Raw genomic sequence first — 25,470 nt, 5'->3', positions numbered from 1 at the left:
AGAGGGACCAGCAGAGGGCTGTGAGGACGGACGGCCTGGAACATCTCTTATGAGGAGAGACTGCAGGACCTGGGTCTGTTTAGTCTGCAGAAGTCTAAGCAGGGATCTCATTAACACAATATCTCTTAGACAGGTGCCAAGAGAATGGTGCCAGACCCTTTTCAGTGGACGAGGAGCGAGGCACCGACCCCCCGGCTCGGTGGCCCGAGGGTCGGGCCCTCAGCGGGCGGGGCCGCCCCGCTCCCGCCCCGCTCCTCCGCATGCGCGGCCGCCGCTGCCGCCATGGCGGGCGCGCTGGGCGGAATGTTCGGCTCGCAGGCGCCGGGGCCGCCGCCGCCGGGCCCGCCCGGCCCGCCCGGCCTCATCCCGCCGCCCGCGGGGCCGCGCAACCCCAACAACACGCTGGTGGACGAGCTGGAAGCGTCTTTCGAGGTGAGGGGGGGCAGCCGCGGGCGGGCGCTGCCCTGCCTGCGCCGGGCCCCCGCAGCCGCTCAGCGCCGTGCTTCCCTGTCCGCAGGCCTGCTTCGCCTCGCTGGTGAGCCAGGACTACGTGAACGGCACGGACCAGGAGGAGATCCGCACCGGTGAGCCCGGGGCGGGAGCAGGGCGCCGCCCCTTCCCGCTGGAACGCTGCTGGGAGCGGTGGCAGGAGAGGAGCGGAGCCGGGAATGCCCGGGGTGCCGCGGGAAGGGCGGAGTGTGCCGCTTTTGGCGTGCAGTGAACGCGCTCCAGCACCAGGGAGCTGATGCGGTGCATTCGGAAGCGGAGTGAAGGGACACGGCAAGGGCCGGGCCAGGCAGCTCAGTAGCGCTGCTTTAGGGCTTGAGTGATTTCCGTGGAGCTGGAATAAATATTAGTATGAACAGGACTTTGAAAAGTGGCCCTTACTACTCCTCAGAAGTGCAGTTGTCCCTGAAAATTTTCTGAAACTTCACTCAAATGGCGTTTCAAAATCGGTATAAATGCTTTTTAAAACTCCTTTCTGGCTATTTGATTATATTCATGTACTGGCATGGAGGAGCTTTTATTACCAAAACAGTAGTGTGTAGTATATAAGGACAGAATATTCTCCTCAATAAGTGCATATTTGAGAACCCTACACCGAGCTTGCTGCTTAGGCATGCAAGCAAGTTCAATTAATTATTTTATTTCTCCTTGTCAGAAATAAAATAAAACTAGGGAGGAATTGTTGTCCTGCACTTGTACGTTTGCAAAGCACTGTCTTATACAGGGACTTACTGGTTTATAAATACATTCTTTTAGATAGTCTGAAGATTTTTGTTCTAGAAGGTACTGTGAAAAGTGTTTTTCATAGACCACTACCATTACCAGCCTGAAATCTTATTATTTTGGAAGCTGTTCTTTCAATATTGTTATTATATGTTTAGGTGTTGATCAGTGCATCCAAAAGTTTCTGGATGTTGCAAGACAAACTGAATGCTTTTTTCTACAAAAAAGACTGCAACTATCAGTCCAGAAACCAGAACAAGTAATTAAAGAGGTATGTTAATTTACCTGTCCTGTCCTGTGCTAGATCAGATAAGGTTCATCACTGTGTTCATAATTTTGGGTTTCTCAACATGATGCTGTACCTTAAGGTGGTAGAACTTGGCTGTTATCATAACTCTCATCATGAACCTGGAGAAGCTGGATACCTGCTGCTGTGTGGAGTACTGGAACACAGCTGATAATTCATTGGAAGAGACAAACTAGTTAGTCAGATTTTGCTGGGGATGGTGATCTCTGAAATTTGTGACGTAGGTGAACAGCACTAGTGCATTCACAGTGCTTGCCCTCTGTATCATTAGACACTTTTCCATTATTCCATTTTTCTACTCAAAAACTCAATGTCTAAAAAAGTTACATGCTCTTTATGTGGGGTTGGTTATCCTTTTCAATACTGTCTATTTACTAATACACAATGTTTTCATCCACAGGATGTTTCAGAATTAAGAAATGAATTGCAGAGAAAAGAAGCATTAATTCAGAAGCATTTGAGTAAACTGCGACACTGGCAACAGGTCCTGGAAGACATCAGTGTACAGCACAAAAAGCCTGCAGAAATGCCTCAAGGTCCATTAGCTTACCTGGAACAAGCATCTGCAAATATTCCTGCTCCAATGAAGCAAACATAATCTTCAGTTTTACACAGCTCAGTATTTTAAAAGCAATGGTGTTCTTTGTATGCTTTTTGTATAATGTAATTTGTACTGCAAATGTAGTTAAAACAAGCCAAATAAATTTTCTTATTTCCTTCTTTTATTACAGAAATATGGAATGGTTTTATGTTTTAATGGAAAATACTCAGAGTTCCTGTTCAGGGTGCTTTCTGGTAGAAGTGTGTATTCCAGAATGCATCCTGTTCCTTCTAGAGAGGGTGGCCCTTGCTTTCTCCTCTCTTTGGTCAAAATATTTGCAAAGATTAGTGTTTGATTTTTCTGGAATGTTTAAATGTTTTGTGATCCAGTAATTATCCATGAGTACTACTGCAGAAACACTCATAGAATTGTCTGTATGTAGGTCAGATCACTTTTTTTTTTAAGTGAATTATCACTCTCCCACCATACTGGCTCACCTCATGAAAGGTGTCTTGGGATATTCAAATTTCGTTCTTATAGGATGAACTGAAATGGAAAAACACACACAAAAGAGTGGGATATGTAATGGAGGCCTCATATTACTGATGTTCTGACTCTCGGGCTACTGAAGAGGTATTCCAAAATGCCTTCTCCAAAATACAGACCACTCATTGTGGAGGTGGGATCACCACCACTGACCAGAATACAGAATTACCTTCTATTGGAGTGCTCTATTTAGTAAGTTAAATGTAGCCAAAAAAGTTTTTGTAAGCAGAAATAGCAAAAGAGTCCTTTCTCTGTATTACTAAGCAATAAATTTAATTCATCCACTTCTCTACTTTTTGGGAGGTAGAGTTGAATAATTAATTGTTGTAACCCTGGAAATAAGAATTGTTAATTGTGTATTGAAATTTCTATTGTTATTGGGGCAGTGTGGGTGAAAAGTAATGAAAACAGTGCTGCACATTTCCATCCTCACAGATGCCAAGGTACCCATCAGGGTTTCTGTACGCTATTTAATCTCTGTCTTGATTACAAGTATGAAAAATGCCTTTTTGCCAAATCTACTGCCAAAGTCACTTTTCCAACCAAGCAGTTCCTCTTGGAAAAAATACTAGATAACTGGGATGAAAAGTGTTGGTATGTAGAAGTGTTCTGCCCTTCCTCCCACCTTTGCACCACCCGTGAGATGCAGTGGCTGTTTTGTCTGAAGTGAGTGCCAGTGCTCTGTTGGTGTAGCTCTGGCTGGCTGTGGGGGGTGAGAAGAGGTTAGGCTGGGCGTACACCTCTTTGCATGTATAACATTTTTTTAGGTAGCTGGGCCCTGTTGGTTGAAATGAAATGGGGATTCAAAGCAACTGAAGAGGAACTGTCCTGTCTTAAATAGCAGGCTGCTGCTTGCACATTTTCCTGCCTTTTTCACTTAATGGGTTAATTACCCAAGAGTCAACTTCTTCATGGGTTCTTTCCTACCAGCAATGAATTAGCATGATCTGATAAATGTAGTCATTCCCCCACTTTGCTTTTATATGGGCATAAAATTAGTATGGAGTTAAAAGGTACAAGGGTGCAGTTGTCATCACTGGAACTCACTGTACAAGTCTGACTTACTTCAGCATTAACATAGAGCTCTTTTGAAAAACACAGAAATTGGATGATTTACTAGCTTTAATGTTCATACATACACATCATCCTAATTTATCAGGCTGATACATATATTGAAATTCAACGGGAATATTACATAGCAAATAGCTGACTATATAAAACAGTTTATGAAGCAAACCAGAAATTATTTCTGCTATAAACATGCTATTTTTGAAGGTGTACTACATGCTGTACAGCTTAAAATTAATTTAACAAAAAGCATTAAAAACTTTTAAAATTACATTATTATATGCAGAACTTACTTTAAAGAGCTGATGAAGCAAGCATATAAATGTACAGAAGGAAGATATTTTTTCAGCTGGTGCCAAATTGACAGAACATATCAGAGTCCAAATTCCATATTTAATGAAATTGTGGAGTGATACAGTCTCTTCATTAAAAAGTCTTTTCACACAGCTGTATCCAAACTTGTCCTTCATTTTTTTTACAGAAGTTGTTAAAAAAATGCATTTTCCTGAAATTCATGCCTGTAACTCCATAGTTACCAGATGTAAGAGAGTGCAGGTATTTCCTAACTTAGAATTTTTTTTTTCTTCTGTTAAATCATCTATTGGATTATCATCCCTAAAAAGAAAACAGGAATGACTTTTATAGTAATTCTGAGAAGTATGGAAATAGTTTGCTTTAAAATGAAAAATACTTAGTAAACCATTCTTGATGCTGAGGGTCTTGTTTTTGGTCATCTTTGGTTTGTGGTGGTTCATTGCCATGTGTCCTGTGCAAACAAATAAGCATTAGCATCACCAACCTACTTACTTACAATCTTATCAACATGTAATACTTTTCCCAGAAAAACTCATCATCCCTTGAATGGTTCTGTGCTCACATGAATGGATGAGACCAAAAGGTGCCAGCTACAGTTTTAGTGGGATCTGTGCCAGCCAGGTAACTGGACTAGCAGTACTGACTGTAACATTAAGAAAAGCATGAAGCAGAGCTCAACAGCTATGCAGAAACATCTGAACATAGTTCTTAACCTGACACCCCCAAAAAACTAAACAAAAGGATGCTTCAAGGATATGAAGTCTTGAAAATCAGAGAATGGCAGCTGCAATTCACTCTTAAAAATACCAGATACAATTTATGCATTTAACATGTTGTGTAAAAGCTCTGTTTGAAACAGAAAGATTTATCTGAACGCTACCTGGCATTTATAATCAATCCTATTACATAGTCCCTGATTTTCCATCATTTAGAATTTTTTAAACATATGATAGCAAATAGGACTTAACTTATGATTACTGATTTAAAAGAATTAAGTGAGTAGCAGCCAAGCCACCCTCATTTTCCCTGCACATTTTTTTCCCGCTAAAACAGAAATCCCATTTGCCTTGGCAGTCATCTGGCATGACATAGCATGTTTGTATCTTAAAGAAGTGGGAATTGCCAAGCAGGATCTAACCCTGTGTCCCAGGTTGTTTTTGTCAGCAGTCAGCACCATCTGCCCCCAAGGAAAGAATTCTCTTGCACATTTTTCACAGGATAACTAAATCTCCACCAGGAGATAGCTGAGAAGGCTGGATTTTGCCCTGAAATACAGTGGTCAGGTTTGGGGATTTTTTAACTGTATATTAGCTATGTACATTTTTAACTATTTCTTGAAGAGAGCGTTTATGTTATAAAACACTGAACAGCGTTTACATAACTCAAAAATTTGAAGAATTGAAGCTCCTCAGAAAGAAAAAAAGCAAAGATAATCAGTTTTCAAATCTCTAACCTTTGCCAAATGATCGGCCTAGATTCATTCAAATACCTCTTAAAATAAAAATATGTCATCCACATCTACCAAGATGCCATGTTCAAAATTAACAACATTCTTAGTTAAATACTTGGAGCTACTTTTCCCTTTTTTTTTTTTTTTTGGTGTGGATGTGTGTGTCGGTGTGTGTTTTGTTTGGTTGGTTTGTTTTGGGCTTTTTTCCCCTACCAGGAGGGGTTGCAAGCATAAGGTCTGCTGGGCAGGAATTATAGCCCACTTTTACAGTACAATTCTGGACCTGTCTGTAGGAAACCAAACACAGAGTTCACTGCACAGTAGGAACCTTACATTGTTGTGTATTTATACATGTCAAATGTCTTTGAAATGCCTACAAGATTCTAAATATGAATTCATTTATCATCATACAAAATGGACAAGTACCTTGTGGCAGCACTGCTGTCTGAGGACTGTGTTGATGGAGAGCCCACCCTGAGGCAGCCGGAACTCCGGTCTAAGCTTGTAGATTTTGTTATTTGAGGAGCACTTCTTTTTGATCTCAAGTCACAGCTCAAAAAGCTCTTTGCGTAGGAAGCTAAATTCGGAACACTGACAACACGACTGGGCACCTCAACCTTTTTCTTCTGCTTTTTATTGTAACAGAAAACTTCATTACATACATATTTTTTACAATTTACTCTATGAAACCTTAACAATATCTCATTCCCAAATACCTTATGAGGTACACCCAAATAGGAAGATTTCTATCTTTTTCTATAGGCATTTAAATTAAATTTTCAGGGTATGCTGTATCCATGGATTTTGTCATCCAATTAATACAACATGTATTTGACCCTGAGATTTTAGACATGTCAAGGTGCTTTCCACCAACTTGACCTCCCTTCTTTCTATGGCTATTTGTAGAAATATCATGCAGAGGGGCTGGAATGACAAAGGGCAGATCCCAAGCAACTCAAACAGATTCCTAATTTTCCTCACTGCATGCAATACTCCGATTAGCAACTCCCAAATCTGCAAGCAATGGCTCTGCTTATCCCAATGGAAGACTGATGTCAGAGTTCTAGTGTTTTATATTGGCTTAAACACCTGTTATCTATGTTGCATATATACTTCTAATAAATTTCTCCTATGCTCAACAACTGACTGTAGGTTGGCACTGGAAAGAATTCTACTGAATAACATCATAAAAAAAGGATAGCATTTTTATTGTCCTGATATGATCCAAATAGTAATAAAACTATCAAAAATACTTATTCAAATTAGGAATAAAACTATCAAACTATTGATATTTTTCTATCAAACGATCAAAATTTGATATCAAAATGTCAAAATCAACTATCACAAAATTAAAATTGTGATTTTAATTGCATTGCTCATCTTACCTTCATGGAGGGAGTCAGGCATGCTGTATTAGGGTTGAAAGAAAATGACCGATTCCTGTAGGATTCAGTGTTGGCTGAAAATGAATGCTGACATTTTCTTCCTTCCTGAAGGGAAACAAAGTCATGTGTATGAAAACACGTATCAGTTGGAAGCTGGTAAGGAAAGATACATTTGTCAAAGTATTCCAGAACAGAAAGAAACAGCCAGAATGAAGCAATGTGTGAATAGAGCCTTGCAATAGATTCTGGAATACATATGTCCATATAAAGCAGTCTTACCACCAGCTGCTTGACAATCTCTTCTCTCTCACTTAATTTGTCTTGCAGGCAGTTTATAAGGTGTGTGTCTTCAGGCCTGGACTCCCACTTTCTTGACTTTTCTTCTAATTCTTTAAGTCTGTACCAAAGAAAATGAAGACCAGAATAAAACTTGCTCAGATTAGGTTCAAGAGAAACCTTGGATATACTCTGCCCTATGTTCCAAGTCTAAAATACAGGGACAGAGCCAGGCCTTTCCAATAAAACTGGATTTTTATAAAATGGGCACCTGTACATGGTTTATGTAGAGGTATAGAATCTTCTGGAGTTCCAAAATAAATTTCCAGGGTTAATCCACAACACCTGTCCCATGTAAAATCCAGCCCCTCATGTAAAATAATAACAAGCTTGCACATTATGTTGCCAGTCTAGTTTCCTAAAGAAAGAAATCAGTGTCAGAGTAGCTATGCATATCTATATTCATCTATTTGTTCTCTTTTCTGACCCAGTAACTTTGGAATCCTTAGAATGACTCAATTCCTGTAACTTTCATGAAGACAGGCTTGCATACACATGCTGCTTTAGTAACCCTGCTAAGTCAAAACCTGTAGTCTGAGTTCAGCTTTTTTAATTCCTTAAATTTCTTTTTTTTTTTTTTTTTAATGTGTGGGTAAATATTTTCGAGAAGACCACCCCTGACTCTTAATATCTTAGAGTTATCTCTGAGTTAGAATAAAAAGATAAATCTTTACATCTGAAAGGTTTAAAGGTTAGAGGCCTGCTTACATGCCAAGTCTCTCTTCTGGACGTCTGCTGCTTCTAAACAGTTGGAATAAGAGAAAAAGAGGAGGGATATATATAAGGGATTATTTCTGAGGGGGTCTCTCCTGTTCAATCTGAAGCACCACAGAACTTCTTAAATCCACAGGGGCCTGCAAACTGCATTTATTTACATGAGCATCATTTTCCCTGGCAATTTTTAAGGGAGTGAAAATGATGTTAAGAAGCTTTTATTCAAAGATGCTGCTCTGCTGAACAAAACGAAGTACATGGATCGAGGCCTCTGGTATCACAGATGATTTTACACCTCATAGAATTTCTAGATCCTATATGCAAGTTTTCATTTAGCATTGTAAAACTTCATGTATAGTGCTTTAGATTAAACAATATCCAGAATTTATTACAATGTGGCTGGGTCTTTTTGGTTTGCAAAGACAATACCTATACACTTCTATTTTGATCCTTATAATATTTTACTTATGATTAATAAAAAAATGGTATGTACTAAGAATAATAAATACAAACAGAACTCATTGCCAGCATGAGCCAGAGTTTATTGTTAAATTACTTACGCAGTTTCTAAGGAGAAAATCTTTGCTTGGAGATGTGCCTGAGTGCTGCTGAAATCAGATACTATGTTTTCAATTTCCTTCCGGTGATCTTGTTTCAGTATGTCCAGTTCTTTTTTATGCTTGATATTGAGGTCTTCTACCAGTAGCCTTTCATTGGTATTAAAATATGTCTGAATTCTCAGGTTTCAATATTATCAATTTATTATCACTGATCAAAGCATGCAGTTTTGAGGAGTTTTTTTGACTGCAAAGGTAGTTAACTGGGCAAAGATCTGGCTTCTGCCTACAGATTTGACTGACATTTTGGTTGCAATCTGAGAAGAAATATTTTAACACTGAGGAAGAGAAAAATTATTTTGAAAAGTACTTGACCTTCTCCCTTCAGGAAATTCAAGGTCTATTCCATATAATGGTGCTATTGTTATTCTGTCTAGGGTTAGTTTGTACATCAATCTTAACGATAAAATATGACAACAAAGTACCATAGGAACTTACTTGTATTAAGCAAAATCATGTTGAAATATCTGGCATTTTAACATGAGGTTTTCATGATACATTTCAAGACATACTGCCTATCAGTGTTGTAGAAATGCTTTTAACTATAACATCAATCTTTTTCACACAATATATTTTGGAAGATACTGCTATATGATTAAGACCATAAGCTGAAAACTAAAAAAAGCTTAATATTTTCTTAAGTCTAACCATAACGCTGCATTCTAATATCAATCCCAAAAGCAATAGGCATCTATTGAAGAATCATAGTTTGATTTTTGTTTGCTATTACTTGGAGAAACTTTAACTCAATAGAGAGCCCATGTTCTATGGTTTACTAATTAAAATAGACATACTCAACTCAGCATATTAACAATTGCAATTTCACAAAAGACAATAGGCTTATCTTTCATTTTCCCCTATCTTCTTTTTAATGTATTCCCAATCCTGTTTCACTTGTTTTTGAAAGGCTTCAGGAAGGACCAAAAGGTCCATGAAAGTTTTCTCCCCTTAAAATTAGATCACAGCCATGGAAGTGACTAATTTGGCACTTAGCATAAAATAAGCAGCAGAAGAATAAGGGTAAAAAATGGAGAAGGATCCCTTGAAATGAATATTCAGGAGTAGAATATGCTCCTTCAAAAGAGCCATTTGTGGACTTGTTCTCTCTTCCCATAAAACCACCTTTGTCTGCTCTTATCCTCATCCTTGTAAAAGCGTTCTGTACTGGAGGTGGAATTCACACAATTCAAGAGAATTGAAAGAGGAATTGTTACTTCAAGCAGATTATGGGTTTCACTTACTTGGCAAGAGTAGGACTAGTAATTTTAAGTAATTTGTTATAAAAATTTGTCACATGCAAGTAACGAGCCACTATCAGCTTTCAAATCAGAAAAGAAACTGGCATAAGACTGGGGCACTATTGTTAAAAGTAAAAATAGCAAGTGCTTATATGCACCAATTTAACTATTCCCCTACACAAATTATTAGTCTGGCAAAAACAAAACAAGAGCTGCAAGTTAGTTTTTCAAGTCTTCCCTGGGTTAATTTCAGAGCAGCCTGAATCAGGCACCTAAGTCCACTTCAGTGCTTTGGTCCTACCTCCATTTATTGGAAGGGTTTCTCCTTACATAATTTTCATTAATGCTTCCTTCCCAAATGCTTACTGTAGTAGAGCTACACCATTCATTCCCTGTAAAGAAAATCCTCCAGCTCAGCAGCCTTAGCACTTGAGGCCTTTTAGACCTCAGCACTGACACGTGAATAATTCTTCTCTTCATGAACAGAAGCTCTAAAATTCCTTCAAGATAGCTTGAGGGCATTAATGAAACTCTCTGGTTTGCAATTCTCTCTGTTGATCTTGCTTCAAAAGCTTGAAATGAAATTCACTTTGAAGTAACTCTCCAAAGAGTGCAATGGCAAAAAAACCCAAAAAAAATGTTACTCATTCTTTAAATATCTACTGACTGGTAGACAGGAATGAAGTTACTCTGGCCACTCTGACAGTCTGCTGAGAGACATTCCATCCATTGAGTGCTTTTCTCTGGACTATATGGGCCATCATTTAAAAGATTCCTTTAAGGGCACACTCTTCAGAAATCCTTTTATATATACAGCTTGTGGAGTTAGGGGCATACATTCTATGCCATTGCAAAAATCAATTGAAAGGTACCCACACACCAGATGCCTCAGTCTCTCTACAAAGAGAATGTGTTTAGTACGTTCATCCAGAAATTTCAAAGGATTCAACAGCCATACAAATGCAGTAAGCAGTGAACCCAGTCTTGTCTCCTTTAAGGTCATGCTAGGGGAGGTTTAGGTTGGATAGTAGAAAGAATTTCTTCAAAGGAAGCATGATTAGACATTGGAATGGGCTGCCCAGATGTGTTTAAGGAAAGACTGGACGTGGCACCAAGTGCCATGGCCCATGGGCACCTAGTTGACATGGTGGTGTTTGGTCAAAGGTTGGACTCAATGATCTCAGAGGTCTTTTCCAGCCTAATTGATCCTGGGATTCTGCACTTTTTTTGAACAGAAAAGGGAAGACCCATTTGCACCACGTGTGCCGAGCCTGTGGCTACACTAAGACAAGATGGCCAAGACTCAAGTCCCCTTGCCTTTCCTGTGCCCTGACAGCCTCTCACAGTACCAGGCTCCCCATCAGCCCAGAGGCACTGTCAGTATCCACTGGCACTGCCCTTACTTCCCCAGAGCAAAGCTGACTGCTAGAGCCAAAGCAGACTCTTACAGGGAATATATGGCATTCTCAAGTGTCCCCTTTGGAACTGACAGTCCATTGGTTTCAGCTACAGAGTATGTATAAAAACCTGGTATTTATTCTCAGAGGCTTCTATGCTTTTTTTAATAGCTCCTCGGTGAGTTTGGGATTTATGTCTTCCTGTGCCTTTGAAAGGCTGACATTATGCACATTTTCTCAGGTCACTCCTGTGGGGATACACTAGACATACTTTTCTGTAACATATAATGAACAATTAGTTCAAATGCATCTATTATGGCTGGAGGAAAATGTGAAATGAACTACTGATTTTGCAAAATTTCTAGCTTCTAAAATTAGTACTCTAGAAAGGAAAGATTCTGACATGCATCACACTTAGAACAACACCACTCACTCTGGCATTATTATTGAATCTCTAGATAGCATTGTCAAGTGTGAATTCAAGGCAAACCTTCTATGCTGTTTATCTCTATCCTGAAGCTGTGCAGCTTCTTGCTTCTGTGATTCCAACTCAGCACTGAGCAGCTCCATTGTGTCCTTCAAAAGTAAATTCTCTCTCTTGAGTTCAGAAATTTCACTCTGACATTTTTCCAGTTCATCGTGAAGAGATCTGATCTGGCATTGGCTACTTCCTTCCTAAGAAAAAGGCCACATTTAATTATTCACAGACTCTTATTTTTAATATTAACATCTTCCTGGAATTGTGTGCATTACATTTTTGTGATTTGATTTTTCAATTACATGTGCCATGCTACATATGTGAAAGACAAAATCAGGGATCAAAAGTCCCTGAATATATTCTATAGTCTCCACAGAATTTATTTTATTGTAACATTCATTCATTTACTTCTTTTGTAGATTCTGGTTTTTAATTTGAAAGAAAAAGCCTGCCTACAGGGTAAAAAATTATAAACATTTCAAGTGAGATGTAAAGGCAGAAAACCCATTCCATTTCTGGAAGAGAGTGTATACTTTTATTATCACTGGAGAGAGAAATGTGATCCTATTGCTTTTGCTAAACACAGCATGACATGTACAAACTGGTCCCTTGCCTGTTGCTTCTTCAGTGTTCTCACACTCCTCAGCTCCATTTGTAGTTCTTCTATTTGCTTCTTTAGGTTTGTACATGATGTCTGTTGCTCGGACAGTTCCATCCTTAGAGATCCTAGTAACAATCAGACAGTCATTTAGGCAGAGGCCAGCTGCATGGGGAAGGCAGATACAGGGAATGTAGATGAAAACATTAACTCCTTACATTTTGCTTTGTTCCTCAACTCCTTCCCCATTAAGCATAATGGCCTCCTATTACTAGGGAGGTAACTCAGCTGAGCAATAGTAAGGTGATATGGAGCTACAAAAGCAATGAGTCCACATCAGAGTCAGAGAGGTAATTCTGTGGCAGGTGTACTCCAGACTACATCACCACCATTGTGTCTTCTAACCTTGAAGATTAGAACCCCTCAGCTTCCCTGTTAATTCAGCTGGTGTTCTACAGAGGGCCATAATGCAGACTGAGGAAAGCTCTGGTTGTGTTAGAGAAGTACAATGCTTATGCAAGCTCATCTGTCATATACTGCAGCTTTTGGGTATATTAGGTACAAATTTTTCAAGTACATGAAGAGAAAAGTTTTTATCTCTGTTGTCTCCCTACAATTTTTCTTGAAGAAGAGAATCTATCTATTCAAAGTATAAACATTAGAAAGCAAGAAATCTTTCTAGCAAATTTTAATTACTGGTGGAAAAACTCCAAGAATAAAATTCAGTTTGTATGCAAAATACTTTCAAATTATTCTTTATTTATTTTTTTTAAAAAAATTATAGATGAGCTTTAATAACCTGAGATTAAACCTGGAGATATTACACATCTTGCTACTGCAGTGTTCTGTTTAGTTCTAAACAGTTTTGGGCACTTTTGAAACTGACTAAACAGTACAAAGGGAGCAACTGATCTCTACTGAACTCAATAGAGCAGACTTGAAGCACATATAAAAATTCACCTCAACATAGAAAAAGAAGAGTAAAATCACATAAACTAATTATAATTTTCTGATCTAATATGCCTGATAATGCATACTTGAATGCTGTACACCATACAACTCTCTCAGCAACATTTTGCTGCTGACAATTGAAAGCTTGGTTAACAAAGAATATTAAGATTATATTGTCAAAATTGCAGGGTATGAAATAAGAAATTAATAAAGATTTGAGCACCCAGAAAATGGGAAAGAAAATGAATGGGATGAAAGTCAGTGGTTCTCAGCACATATATAATCAAGCAGTAGGAACTGTGCATGACATGAGGCACTATACCTAGCAACAGGGTTTGCTGCTTTTGTATCTGCTCAAGTTCATCATGTAATTCTTTCTTTGCTTTCTCTTCCAAGGTTTGTATTTCCAGCCTATGAGACTGATGCTGGATCTTCAAAGTCTCATTAAATTCCTTTTTCAAACGTTCTTCTGCCTCCTGTAAGCAAAAGTCCCCCCCAAAAAAGTAGTTGGAGCCTGTTTATCAGATTGTTGTTTTGCTTGTAATGCTATGATGAAACTGGCCTTTCATTGTAGAACTTTAATTTTCATCACCAGTTTACAAGACATTTTATCAATGCAAGCATAAAAATGAGCTGAAGTCGAAAATTAACACTTAATAGGTACAAGATAAATTATCAGTGTATCACCTCAGATTTGTTGAGCATGGTGAAATAATAACACTGATATCTTTGCACTATTTGACTTTAGAAAGAAAGTTTTATTTTTCATCACACAAAGGCCTCCAGATTTGACTGGTTTGCCATTACTTATTATAGTGTGTCAGACAAAGGCATCTATCCTTCCTTGAATCACTCTTGGGTCAGGCTTCCACTGTCATTAGAAGTACTGCTGGTACACTGCAAATGATGGAGCAGCTGCTCTGTAGTGGCTCTGAAAGCAAACTCCTATCCTCAGTTTCATTCTTACCAACTCACTGCCTTCAGCTTGGTTTTGTCAAAACTTGAATTTTATTTGGAATATATTAACAAGATATTAAATTCTACTTAGGGTGTATTTATTACCTGTGTTTCATATGTTAATGTACTAAACTGTGGGAACCAACAGGGACATCTGGACTCCATGTCATAATCATGTGTACATTTTTCAAGTTGATTTATTCTTGGACAGCAACAGTCTTTGGAACTTCAGTATATTGCATTAACATTTTGGCACTGAAATCAATTCACTTGAACCTTTAAAAGCTTTTGCTATCCTGTTACTGAAATGATTTCTTGAAGGTACATAAGGTAATACACATCACTATATGTGTCTATTATACTTCTTAAGTTTTTATGTATAAATTAATAATGGATGAAACATAATAAAACTGAGTCCTGTTATTAAAACTCTCCCAAATTCCCTTGTATTTCTGAAGCAGGTACACAGATAAAGGAGCTTGTATTCATTACAGCCTAACTGTAGGATATAATATATTCACAATGTTGCCTAAGTTAAAATGTCAAAATTATTAAAAAACGAAACAAAAATCCCATAAACCACCAACCAACCCACCCCTCCCAGTCTGATGATGAGGAGGTTTCAAAACACAGAATAATTAATTATGTGCAACAAGAGCAACCCATCATTAAACTAATTGGAGATAACTGAGTTTTGATAATTGGCTCTCACTTAAATGGTTTACCCCATGAATATATGTATTTTTTTAACATTAGTAAGTAGTAAACTGACCTTGAGTTCCTGATTCTTGTTTTTCTCCAACATTTTTAAGACTTTTTGATGTGATGCCTCCAACTGCAGTTTAACATTTTGGTTTTCTTTCATGGTGTTTTGAAGATCCTGCAAAAGCTTCTCTTTTTCTTTGTTGGACTGCAGATTATGTTTCTTCAGTGACTCCTTGAAATTATTTGCTTGTTGTTCTAATATTTGCTTCAGCTGAGCCACCTTCCAGAAAAGTAAGTCAGCAGGACAGGATTAATAGCTGCATTCACGGTGAAAATGAATTATGTAAAGTTGAATACACTTTATGAGCTTGTGCTGCCTTATGAAAAAATAGCATGATGCTTGTTTTGTGCAAGGAGCCCTTTTTTCAGTAAAGAATGACAACCTTTTTACATATATTGTCTGTTGCTCATCAAGTACTTTTTAAAAATTTCAAATCATCTCCATCTCATAGATACAATCCATAGTTCAATTTGCACAATAATATGGCACAAACCAGAAGGCAGGCCTAAGGCTCTGCTGAAACTATCCAACAGACTGATGTATTTAATCTGAAAGAGCACCTAGCTTCATCTGCCTCAGACTGAGTTTAAGTTCACTATTCATCCAGTTGTTTCTTGGCTTCTTCCATTGTGTCATCCAATGAAACAAATTTTCCAATTTTCCTGATCAAGCTAGTGAAGATTGCCAAATACTATTTGTAATGAAAAACATTAATTGTCTTTAATATATCTGTGTAATGGGATCTGTCTGTGGCCTGGATACACTCCAAGAATAGGCAGATGCCAGAGCCACCTGCCAACCATACTTTTGTTTCAAGAGATGATTAATTTCTTTTATTACTTTTTAAAGAAATATGTGGTAAATCATAAGATTTAATCAGAGGCACTTTGGTTTCTGGTTACAGGCAAAAAACCTACTTTGTTTTCACACCTATTGAACTCAAGCCAGTACTGCAGTTCCTTATAAACCTAAACTTTGATGTGAAAGACATAATGCTGTACAGTCCCTCCTATCAGCTGACACAACATGCATTAGCATCACTACACTCAAGTATGCATTTTTTAATGAGCTTCTTGAAAATAAAGGGACTGAAAAAATGTGTCAGAAAAATAGGCTGTATATTTTATAATGGAAAAATTTGAAACAGGAAAAACATTACTTGGAATACTTCTTAAGCAGATTAGTCAGCTAGACAGGAAAGATCAATAGAGGCCTATATAAACTCCACCTGTGGTCATGTTGTTATAAACTTCCCCACTCTTCACAGACAAGTACTAGCCCAAAGGACTTCTCATATGGAACAAAAGATCATACTAACTAGAAACAGGCTAAGCTGGGAACATAATGTAGTAAGAAATCAGATTGAAAAGTAGTTTTAAAACCATTGTTTTCAGTTTTTAAGAGATGTACAGGCATACAACATATTAACATATACAGAGATATATCAGGCATGCAACAACATTCTTATGAATCCTTGTACTTCTAACAGAGGTTAAGAGACAAACAATTCCATCCTATCAGGTTTCTTCCTCCTGTCTTGCAATTAAACAGGTTTTCAAATCCACCAGTGAAAATCCTTCTCTGGAATGTTTTGCAGTGCCCAAGTTTTTTTTCTGCTTCCCAACTTCTAAACAGATAGACAGACCCTCAATTTGCTTAAGTTGGTAAAGCAGCATTTAAGCCAATGAAACTCTGCCAACTCACATCAGTCCAGAATCTATTTGGATGTTTTCATTATTAACAAAGCAACAACACTCTGGGATTTTGTGTTTTATAATGTCCTCCTGCTGCAAAACAAAAGTTCTTGAAAAAAACCGTACTTTAATTACATTACTAATTCACTTTTATCTACCAGAATTGTATAAAGTGATCTCAGAGATGCAAACACTACCTAACATAACATAAACAGTAATATGGCATAAGAAGTAAAAGCAAAATAAATTGTATTTCACAGGTTTTTGAGGCTTATTTCAGAGTTACTTCAATTAAGTTCACAGTAAACAATATTCCTAAAGTTGTGGCAATTCCTGACCAGAAGAATTTCTGACTGTGTTCTTTGGCTGCTATTTGGTGGAATCTTCAAGATTCATAAAAACTCTGGGCATTGCTGTGCTAGCATTGTACAAAGATGTATCATGACAAGCTGATGTTTGCACTTCCATTTTATGTATCTTCTAATTCCAGAATAGAACAGAAATGTAAAATATTCTGAGCTGGAAGGGACCCACAGGGATCATACAAGTCCAACTCCTGGCCCTGCACAGCCCCATCCCCAGGAGTTGCACCACATGCCCGAGAGGATTGCCCAAACACTCCTTGAATTCTGTCAGTTTGATAGCTGTGACCACTTCACTGGAGAGCCTGTTCTAGTGCCCAACCACCCTCTAGGAGAAAAACCTACATCCAACCTAAACCTTCCTTGACAGCTTCAAGCCATTCCTCTGGGTCTTGTCACTGGTCACCAGAGAGAAGAGATCAGTGTCTGCCCCTCCTCTTCCCCTCCTAAGGAAGTTCTGGGCTGCAATGAGGTCTCCCCTCAGTCTCCTCCAGGCTGAACAGACCAAGTGACCTCAGCTGCTCTTCATACAGCTTCCCCTCAAGTCCCTTCACCATCCCTGTAGCCATCCTTTGGACACTTTCTAATAGCTTCATATTTTTCTTGTGTTGTGGCACCAAGATCCTCTAACACATGCTGAAGAGATCCTGTAGCTCAAAACCAAGGAACTGGAGAGCCCTAATGAATTAGCATTCAACCCACACAGGATCTCACATCTTTCCTTCCAAAGGACCAAACAGATGCAAGTCTGATTTCTTTATCCACAAAAATCTTATTAATACAGAAATTCTGCCACTTTGAAGTGCAACCCCAGAGAGATGAAATTATCATTCTTTTGTCTACTTTGCATAGTACTCCAGCTATGTCAGCCAAACCAAAAACAGGTCTTAGGCAGCCAAGAAAGCTATTTTTAGGTCTGAAATTGTATCCAGGTTAGAACTGGATTAGTAACAGCACATTGCCTAACCTTTGAGGCGGAAGCTCTGGGCTGAGCCATTGCAAAGGTTCCCAGATGGGAAACATGCCCTAAGTGAAACATAATATTATATAGTAAATGGTGCTTTCTTGGCTGTGAATATTCATGCACCTACAGCAGGAAACTATTACAAGTTGAAATGACTTCACTACCCTGGCAATATTGCCAAGTAATTAGATCAGAAAGTAACTTTTGGAGTAATCAAGAAAAATGCAAAATTTCTCTTTAAATGGAGCATTTCCTCCTTTTTGAGATCAGTCAGATTCTAAGATACAATAAAATGTTTCTTAGGGTATCTTCATATTTACCATGGCTCCATGAACATGACATATGGCATGCTACATACTATTTAATATTATTTATGTTTATGGTGGCAATAATTTTCCATCACTCTTTGCCAATTTACCATGATCTTGTGATGCGACTGGATGAGCAGTTAGAAAACAAGTTTCTTTCATATTTTACTGTCCTTTCAAGAAAAGTAATTTGATTACCCATGACCTTATCTTTTGCATTTGCAAAAACTGAGGAATAAACCTTCATGTCATAAACCTTTCACTCTGAATAGGCCAACACAGGTTGGATTGACCCAAAATTCTCACAGGGTAGTGGCATGCAGAAATGTGTAATGAAACTTAAAAATAGCCAGAAATTTCAGAACATTAAACTACACTTAAATTCTGTACTTGTAAGACTGGGAAATAGACAGAATGTCAGAATGTCACTGTTTGATAACAGAATGTATGTTAACAGAATGTTTTAGAGAAGAAATTAAAAAAAAAAAAAAACCATGCTGCACTCATAACTAGTACAGCTAGTGTAGCACAGATGGGAGAAAAACCAGGCGTGGCTTACCATAAATAAGAACAAACAACCCATGCCCTGAGTGCTGGAACATGCACACCAAGGGGTAATAGTGGCATGTGGGAAAGTGGAGGCAGTAAAGGGAGGACAATGTTTTGCTTAGCCTCCTCATGAGCCTATCTGTCCTTTCTCTGTCTTTAAACACTCAGCAAGAATTTATTATGGCCACTGAGAGGCTACAAATGTCAGCTGAAGAAGATCTAGGTCTTCATCTTTTGCAGAGTTGTTGCCATGCAAATCCCCACTGAACTTGAGGGAAGTGAAACTGGTTAGAATCAGTGAAGACACACCTCTATGCATTAAATCAAATCAGAAAATTAACAGGAGTTGTAAGGAAGATTCTAATCTCACTCTGCCTGTAAATAAACAATCAGAGTCACTCTGCAACCCTGATATAGGCAAACTCCTCACCTTAGCACATCTCCAAAGAGTAATATATAAAATAAATAGGCTTGTCAAACTCTTCATAGATATTTAGAAGCAGTTATTTCTGTTATTTCTATTTGGAGTCCTTGCATATTCTATTGAGTGACAGACACAAACAAATAGCATTAAAATCTAATCCAGAATCTCTCAGATGGGATGAAAAATGAAGAGACTTTTTATTACTGCATTATATTTATGCCCAGTTTACCTCAAGTGATGAGTTTTGAAGTTTCCCAGTTAGAACTTCTTTCTCTTTCTCTAGTTGCTTTAGTTCACACTCGGATTTTCTTTTAAATTCATCTAGCTGTGTCTGGAGCTCCTAAAATGAAAAAAAAAAAAAAAAAGAAGACAAGAGCAGTAGATGGGACAAAACATGCAGCATGAAAAAGAACATATTTCTTCTACCGTAACCTAGATAACACAGCAGTGTGCACAACAGTACATCCTACTGTCATTTAATGTCATCCATGTTATTTAATTTAAAATATATTAACAGTTTGCTAATATTACTGTGAGATAATACAGCTCACATTATCCTAATCTTCCACTGAAAGCTTCCTTAAGGTGTAAAACTGCACAGCATGAAAAGTCTGACTGTTTTGTCTAGAGTGGTATTAATCTTCAAAAATTATTTAGTATGCAAGAGTCACCCACAAGACCTCAAAAACCATAAATATACATTGGCCATATAAATAACAAGATGACTAATGGGCAATTAGTGGAAAGAGAATCAAAGGAAGCAATATCTGACAGCATCCATAAAGAAAATAATGGTGAGGAAATAAAAAGAAAAGAAAATAATAATAAAAAAATGAGGGTTATAAAATTGCCATGTTGCTGGAAATAGTTAAAAAAAATCAATGAGAGCATCAGTTGCAAGACAGTGACCAAGAGCTTGTAGCAATTGTTTGTAGCAAGTGTTAGCAATTATTTATTGTAGAAAGACTGAATGTGCAACTTGTAGAAACTTCCTGAAGTGACATGCATTACAAATTCATGAGTGTGCTTGCTCTTCCTATTTGTGCAAATTTGCTCACTCAAAAAACATTCTACAGTGTCTTCATGCACTACAAATGAAGGAAACTGAAAAAAATAACTACTTAACACCTTCCCATCCTGTACAGCTCCTTCTCACACACCCCTGTGTAAAACTTAGGTAGCAATTAAAGGATGGAATTAAACAGATACATAGATATTGCAAGGGTGGAATTAGCTTAATTTTGCATGTACAAAAAGGAGCAGATGTAACTGTCTTTTTGATTAAAACGTGACAATCAGGTGCAACATTCCCACTTCATCTCTGTCAACTGACTTTCTTCTCTGTATTTCAATTTTTCTGTCTGGAAAAATAGATATAACACTTCCTTAACAGCTGTTACAGGCCTCATTTGAATACGAGGATATAAACAGCATCAATAATGAAAAAAAAAGGTAATTTTATTTGTTTTACTAACTCAATATTTTAATGATTAAATTAATATGAATCTCTAAGAAGATATTACAAGTAATAATAAAAGTAATATGAATCTATAAGAAGATATTATTACAAGTAATATTTATAAGTAATGATATTTATTATAATATTTATTTATATTTTTAAAAATGTCTGCTAGTATGCCTTTTTTCTAAAGTATGAAGTGTGTGATACTTAAATTCAATCCGACTCACACGAAGAGCTTCAGCCTGGTGTAATTTTAAGAATACATGTACAAGATAATTATAAGTAAAATACACTATATAAAAGGCAAAGTCATTTCCATGAGGCTTCACTATGTACCTTGAAGGACTGTATCTTCAGATACTGATCAAAAGTGAGCCATTCCATATGCAGATAAAATAATTTACTCACCAAGGTTAAATTTTGAGAAATAAGATTGTATAAATGTATAAACTCCAGCAGTTTCATGGAAATTAATTCTCTTGGCAGCACTAAACACAATTCCTAGTCTCCAAGACTGGAGCTACTGGGCAGCTACTATGAAGCTCAACATTTAGGGACAGCAGCTGCTTGCTTTTATGACTTCTCAACTTGTCAGCAAGTGTTAATTATTCTCAAGTAAACACTGAACTCAGAAAGTTATAGCAGTGCAAACTGCAGAAAATGGGTAGAAGTTCATTCTTAGCACCAAGAAGGGTCCAAAACCAACCTTCTTTTTCTGTCTAGATCTTTGATGAACACTGAAGTCCATTAGGAGTCAGAACCCAACTTATAACCCCTCAGCTTATGCTCAAATTTGGCAAATCAAAGACATGCACTGACTTGTGAGCTCCACTAATCATTAAAGCACATGCTTAAAACTAAACGTGTGCTTCAAGGTTATCCTCCCTTTGAACAGAATTCAGCTCATGTTTAGGTTCCTGCTGCACAAAAAACATTAGAGACTGCAAATTTCCTAAAGCCAAAGGATTCAGTCACAGACAGCAGCTCTGATGACAGCGAAATTCTTTGAAGAATCTCTTAAGCCAATTGCTGCTAATGCACATCAACAACAAAAATAACACTTAAAACACACTGAAAAAAAGGTATTGCTGAGGTAAGCTGTTTGGATCTACAAGATGAACCTTCTTTCTGACTAAAGTTAAATAGGGATATATATATATATATATACTTATGTATGTATGTATGCATTGTGAATAGTTGTAATTTCATTGGTAACACATGCACTCTGAATTAATTTACCAACATTTTGCAGAATTAGATCCTCTGCCTAATCAATGCAAAATTCAGATTAAATAAATTTATCTGAGTATTTCACAGCAGCAATCCATGAAAACTTAACTCAGAAATTGGAATAAGACCCACAATACATTCTTCTTCAGGAAGAATCTTATATAAAACACTCCAACTGCCACATGCAAAGAATGCAAGGATAAGTATTGCTAAGAAGGCCATTTATCCCATCAAGGATAAATTCACCTTTCTGTCTTTGGAGCCTTTCACAGAAATAAATCAGTCTGACCTTTTTTTTTCCTTTTTCTATTTTTTTTTTTTTTTCTGTAGCAAGAACATCCTGGCATTTTATGTTAATTCAAAGTGCCTACAGTGAGCATAATTCAAATGATGTTGCTGTGACCAATAAGATTAAAACCAGATGAATTAAAGCATCTATAAATAGAAGAACATTCCTACCTTCTGCTATTTTTTTTTTCTGATTCCATGAAGTTTTAGACTGGCCTGATTTCCTTTGTAGCCTTCGTTACACGATCTACCATTCCTTTTAACAGCTATTCCTTCAGACAAATCTTTTCCTTATAGGACTGATGCTTGATTTTACAAAGGAAGTTCTTTCTTTTATTCATATCCTCCTTGTAAACAGCTACAGTTTCCATAGCCTATAAAAGACACTAGATATATTGTACAAAAAAAAAAAAATCCCCAGGGTAGAACTCTGGGGTCACAGTAGTATATTTTGTAGTGAAAATGCTATTTAGGTGGCAATACTCCATTGAAAAATATTGGCTTTATTTTAGTTAAAAATGTAGAAGTGTACTGATTCAGGATGGTAAGCCTCTTCTGCAGTCTAGGAATTATTTGGGATTTTTTGTTCTGGTTTGAGCTTTAGTTTGAGCTCGCTTCCAACCATGCAAGGTTGGAAGGACATCCTTAGTCCTGTGAAAAAGTAGAGTAGATGATTTGCTGACTGTGATGCCAAGTTCAATTTTCCTAAATGGCAGCCTAACAATAGTTAAAGAGAACTAAAAAGTGTAGAAAAGATTCAGGGCTGAACAGTTGCTTAAGGGGAGATACTGTACAGAGGGTACTCTCAGCACACACACATTCCTCATTTTACTGAGTTTATTCCTGCTATCCTTTCTGCACAGCTTTTCAGAATAACCATTTTCTATATTTAAAAATAAATAAATCAGTGTTCCAGCTTGACCTCAGCAGAGAAAGTCTGCCTTAGACATTGTTCTCTTTAAGGATTTGGTTACAGTAGCAGTTGAACACTGTGCCCTGGTCTAGCCCAAGGATTCCTTTGCTCTCTTTGTAGGAACTCAGGTATTTCATGTTATGAACACAAGTCAGTGTTCCACTGAATGAGCTCAGGGATCTGGGAATCCTACAGGATTGACTTCTGTACAATAAAGCCATCAATGGCAAAAAAAAAAAAAACTATGTTGATTTCAGTACTTTTGGTATGCCATGTCTTTGAATAGTTGAGAGCAAATCACCTGTTAAAGCTCTTGCACATCTTCAGAGTTGCTCTTTCCTGACTCTCTTTGGTACAAGTCATTTGCTGCGGCTGTGTTATTTGATGTTTCAGTTCATCTACTTTTTTAACAGCTTTGCTTTGGGAATTCAATGTAACTTCCATATCTTCTGTAGTGCCAAAATTTACATTTCAAGTAGCATAAATAACTTGCAGAATTTCCAATATCAGTGAATACTAACATGGGAAATACTTTAGAATGACATTAATGAGCATCTTACCTGCTTTATGCAGGATTTTCTTTTCTTGATGTGAATTTCACTCTTTGACTACACTTAGATTTTCTTCCTCTTTTTTCACTATACATTTTGATCCCAGAATTTCTTGCTGTGTTCACTTAAGCTACACTTCCAAATCCTAAAATATGCATGACATTACTTTTATATTTATTACATATGTAATTTTCTTGTAATGAGAAATAAATGGTCATTTTCTCTCTTGGTGTTCCATTATATAAATCACCTACAGAGCTGGTTTAAATGCTTTTTTTTTTGCTCTTCCATACCTTTAAACTGTCTCTGCTGCCGGAATATTTGTGATGTGGAGCCCTTCCCTCACACATAGTTGGCATCATTGTAAAGTGAATACCCATCAATAGTTACCATCCAAAAGATGTCTGAGATTATCCTATACTTGAAATAGGTTATACTTCTAATAATTTCATGACAATTTATGCCAAAAGTTAATGAACATTAATTAGGGCTTTTTCAGTTGCTGAAATACAACAGTTTGTAACATAATCCATTATACAGATGCCTAAACTCAGAAAAAAATTGTGTCCAACTTTGCTGGGACTTCTTGTGTCCAGACTTTGCTGGGAGTTGTCTTTCCAAAACTAATGGAAAAAAAATGAACCATAGAGAATGTTCTATTTCTGGAAGTTCTAGTTGCAGTTTCAGATGTCTAGCATAATACTGCAATACTCATTCAGATAAAATTGCCTTCTTTTTCCTATACGAATGTGAAGTAAAACCTCATTTATTAACAGTATTTAACACTCTCTGTAGCTCAAAACTTCAAGGTAAGGTTGCTACTTTTACCTCTGGCATATATGCCAGAATTCTTCCAAAACTAGACTGAACAGACTTTGTTATTTGTCAACCTCTGTATTCTCCTTTGACAGCAGTAATAATAAATGTGTACTAATGTAATGCCTTTCCTCTAAAGGTCTCAAACCTCTTGGCATACACTAAGGAGAAAACAGGAAAATTCATCTTGTTGAATCAATAGTCCTTTCACCTTTTAAGCCTTAAAATGCTTTTCCTGCTAGTATTTACTAATGCTCAAAGGTGTTTCTGATTAAAAAGATGTTTCCACTTCCCTGTCTGCCATTGTCCAAAGAAGTCTGAAAAAATGGTGGCATAAAAAATAGTCAATTTAGAAAGGAGAAATTTTTTTTTGTTCAAACTGTAAAGAAACAGAAATCAACATCATGTCTAACTCTTTCCGTACTTCCAGATTTATCCTAGTTTGAAGGTATCTCTTCAAAGATTCAAGGCAATATGCTCCAGTGGTATGTAAATCAGCCTCATTCCACAGACTTAGAGGATTTGAAATGTATGAGTTGAGCATATGTTCTTCAGAAAATATTTCAGTTTTACCCAGCTGAAACTGAATTTAGAAAATAAGTTGCTAATGACACCATCCTCTTACTTCCACTTCTACAAATAATGTAATTCCCCTTCCACTTCCACAAATAATGTAATAGTTTACATTATTTGTTCCTAAATTACCGCATTTCTTATACAATAAATCAGAAGAGTAAACCATGCACATAAATTTTCATGTGTTTAATCTTAATTTTCCCTGAACCTCATCTAATGTACACACAAAAAAATCAAAATCTTCCTTTCTCTATTTTCCTCTAATGCTTCCAACTTCTACAGAGGCAGGATACTTTTAGTACTGAAAAAATATTACAGATTGGCTCAATTAAAAAAAATTGCATCTCTGCCATCCATTGTATCCTCTTCACTTTTCTGAAGAAGATAGAGGTTGTTCTGCTACAGATCTACACACTGAGACAATGAAATCTGAATAATG

The 25,470-nt window shown here is 37.2% G+C and overlaps 2 protein-coding genes across 9 annotated transcripts in view; one reads left to right on the top strand and one right to left on the bottom strand.

Annotated features, from left to right (window-relative positions):
* The first annotated feature begins 148 nt into the window (after nucleotides 1–148).
* MED28 (mediator complex subunit 28) lies at nucleotides 149–2,916 on the top strand. The gene is made up of 4 exons (XM_064418569.1): nucleotides 149–432; nucleotides 518–584; nucleotides 1,389–1,501; nucleotides 1,938–2,916. Exons 1-4 carry the CDS (start codon nucleotides 283–285, stop codon nucleotides 2,133–2,135), a joined length of 528 nt encoding a protein of 175 aa, XP_064274639.1. The 5' UTR covers nucleotides 149–282; the 3' UTR covers nucleotides 2,136–2,916.
* An 812-nt stretch (nucleotides 2,917–3,728) lies between these two features.
* FAM184B (family with sequence similarity 184 member B) overlaps nucleotides 3,729–25,470 on the bottom strand; it is a 37,366-nt gene continuing 15,624 nt past the window's right edge. Inside the window, exons 3-12 of one of the 8 annotated variants that reach the window (XM_064418559.1) lie at nucleotides 19,425–19,535; nucleotides 14,901–15,113; nucleotides 13,494–13,647; nucleotides 12,236–12,348; nucleotides 11,635–11,819; nucleotides 8,453–8,599; nucleotides 7,122–7,239; nucleotides 6,843–6,947; nucleotides 5,884–6,083; nucleotides 3,729–4,458 (exon numbers count right to left, since the gene is read on the bottom strand). In XM_064418559.1, the coding sequence (XP_064274629.1) occupies nucleotides 4,368–4,458; nucleotides 5,884–6,083; nucleotides 6,843–6,947; nucleotides 7,122–7,239; nucleotides 8,453–8,599; nucleotides 11,635–11,819; nucleotides 12,236–12,348; nucleotides 13,494–13,647; nucleotides 14,901–15,113; nucleotides 19,425–19,535 (1,437 nt within the window). In that variant the 3' untranslated portion in view covers nucleotides 3,729–4,367. Of the gene's footprint in view, nucleotides 4,459–5,883; nucleotides 6,107–6,842; nucleotides 6,948–7,115; nucleotides 7,537–8,452; nucleotides 8,600–11,634; nucleotides 11,820–12,235; nucleotides 12,349–13,493; nucleotides 13,648–14,900; nucleotides 15,114–19,424; nucleotides 19,536–25,470 lie in introns of those variants that run through there. The other 7 variants (XM_064418558.1, XM_064418562.1, XM_064418563.1 and 4 more) reach the window with 7 other exon arrangements.

Source organism: Passer domesticus, chromosome 4, assembly GCF_036417665.1.
Source record: "Passer domesticus isolate bPasDom1 chromosome 4, bPasDom1.hap1, whole genome shotgun sequence".
Lineage (NCBI taxonomy): Eukaryota > Metazoa > Chordata > Aves > Passeriformes > Passeridae > Passer > Passer domesticus.
Note: the sequence above shows the minus strand (reverse complement) of the source record. Positions and strands in the feature narration are given on the sequence as shown.

What these genes read in the sequence shown, in the direction of transcription:
- MED28 (XM_064418569.1), top strand. Translation starts at nt 283, where the DNA reads ATGGCGGGCGCGCTGGGCGGAATGTTCGGCTCGCAGGCGCCGGGGCCG. An exon ending in CCAGGAGGAGATCCGCACCG is followed by an intron (nt 585 to 1,388) that starts GTGAGCCCGGGG and finishes TTATATGTTTAG; the next exon opens with GTGTTGATCAGTGCATCCAA. An exon ending in CAGAACAAGTAATTAAAGAG is followed by an intron (nt 1,502 to 1,937) that starts GTATGTTAATTT and finishes TTTCATCCACAG; the next exon opens with GATGTTTCAGAATTAAGAAA.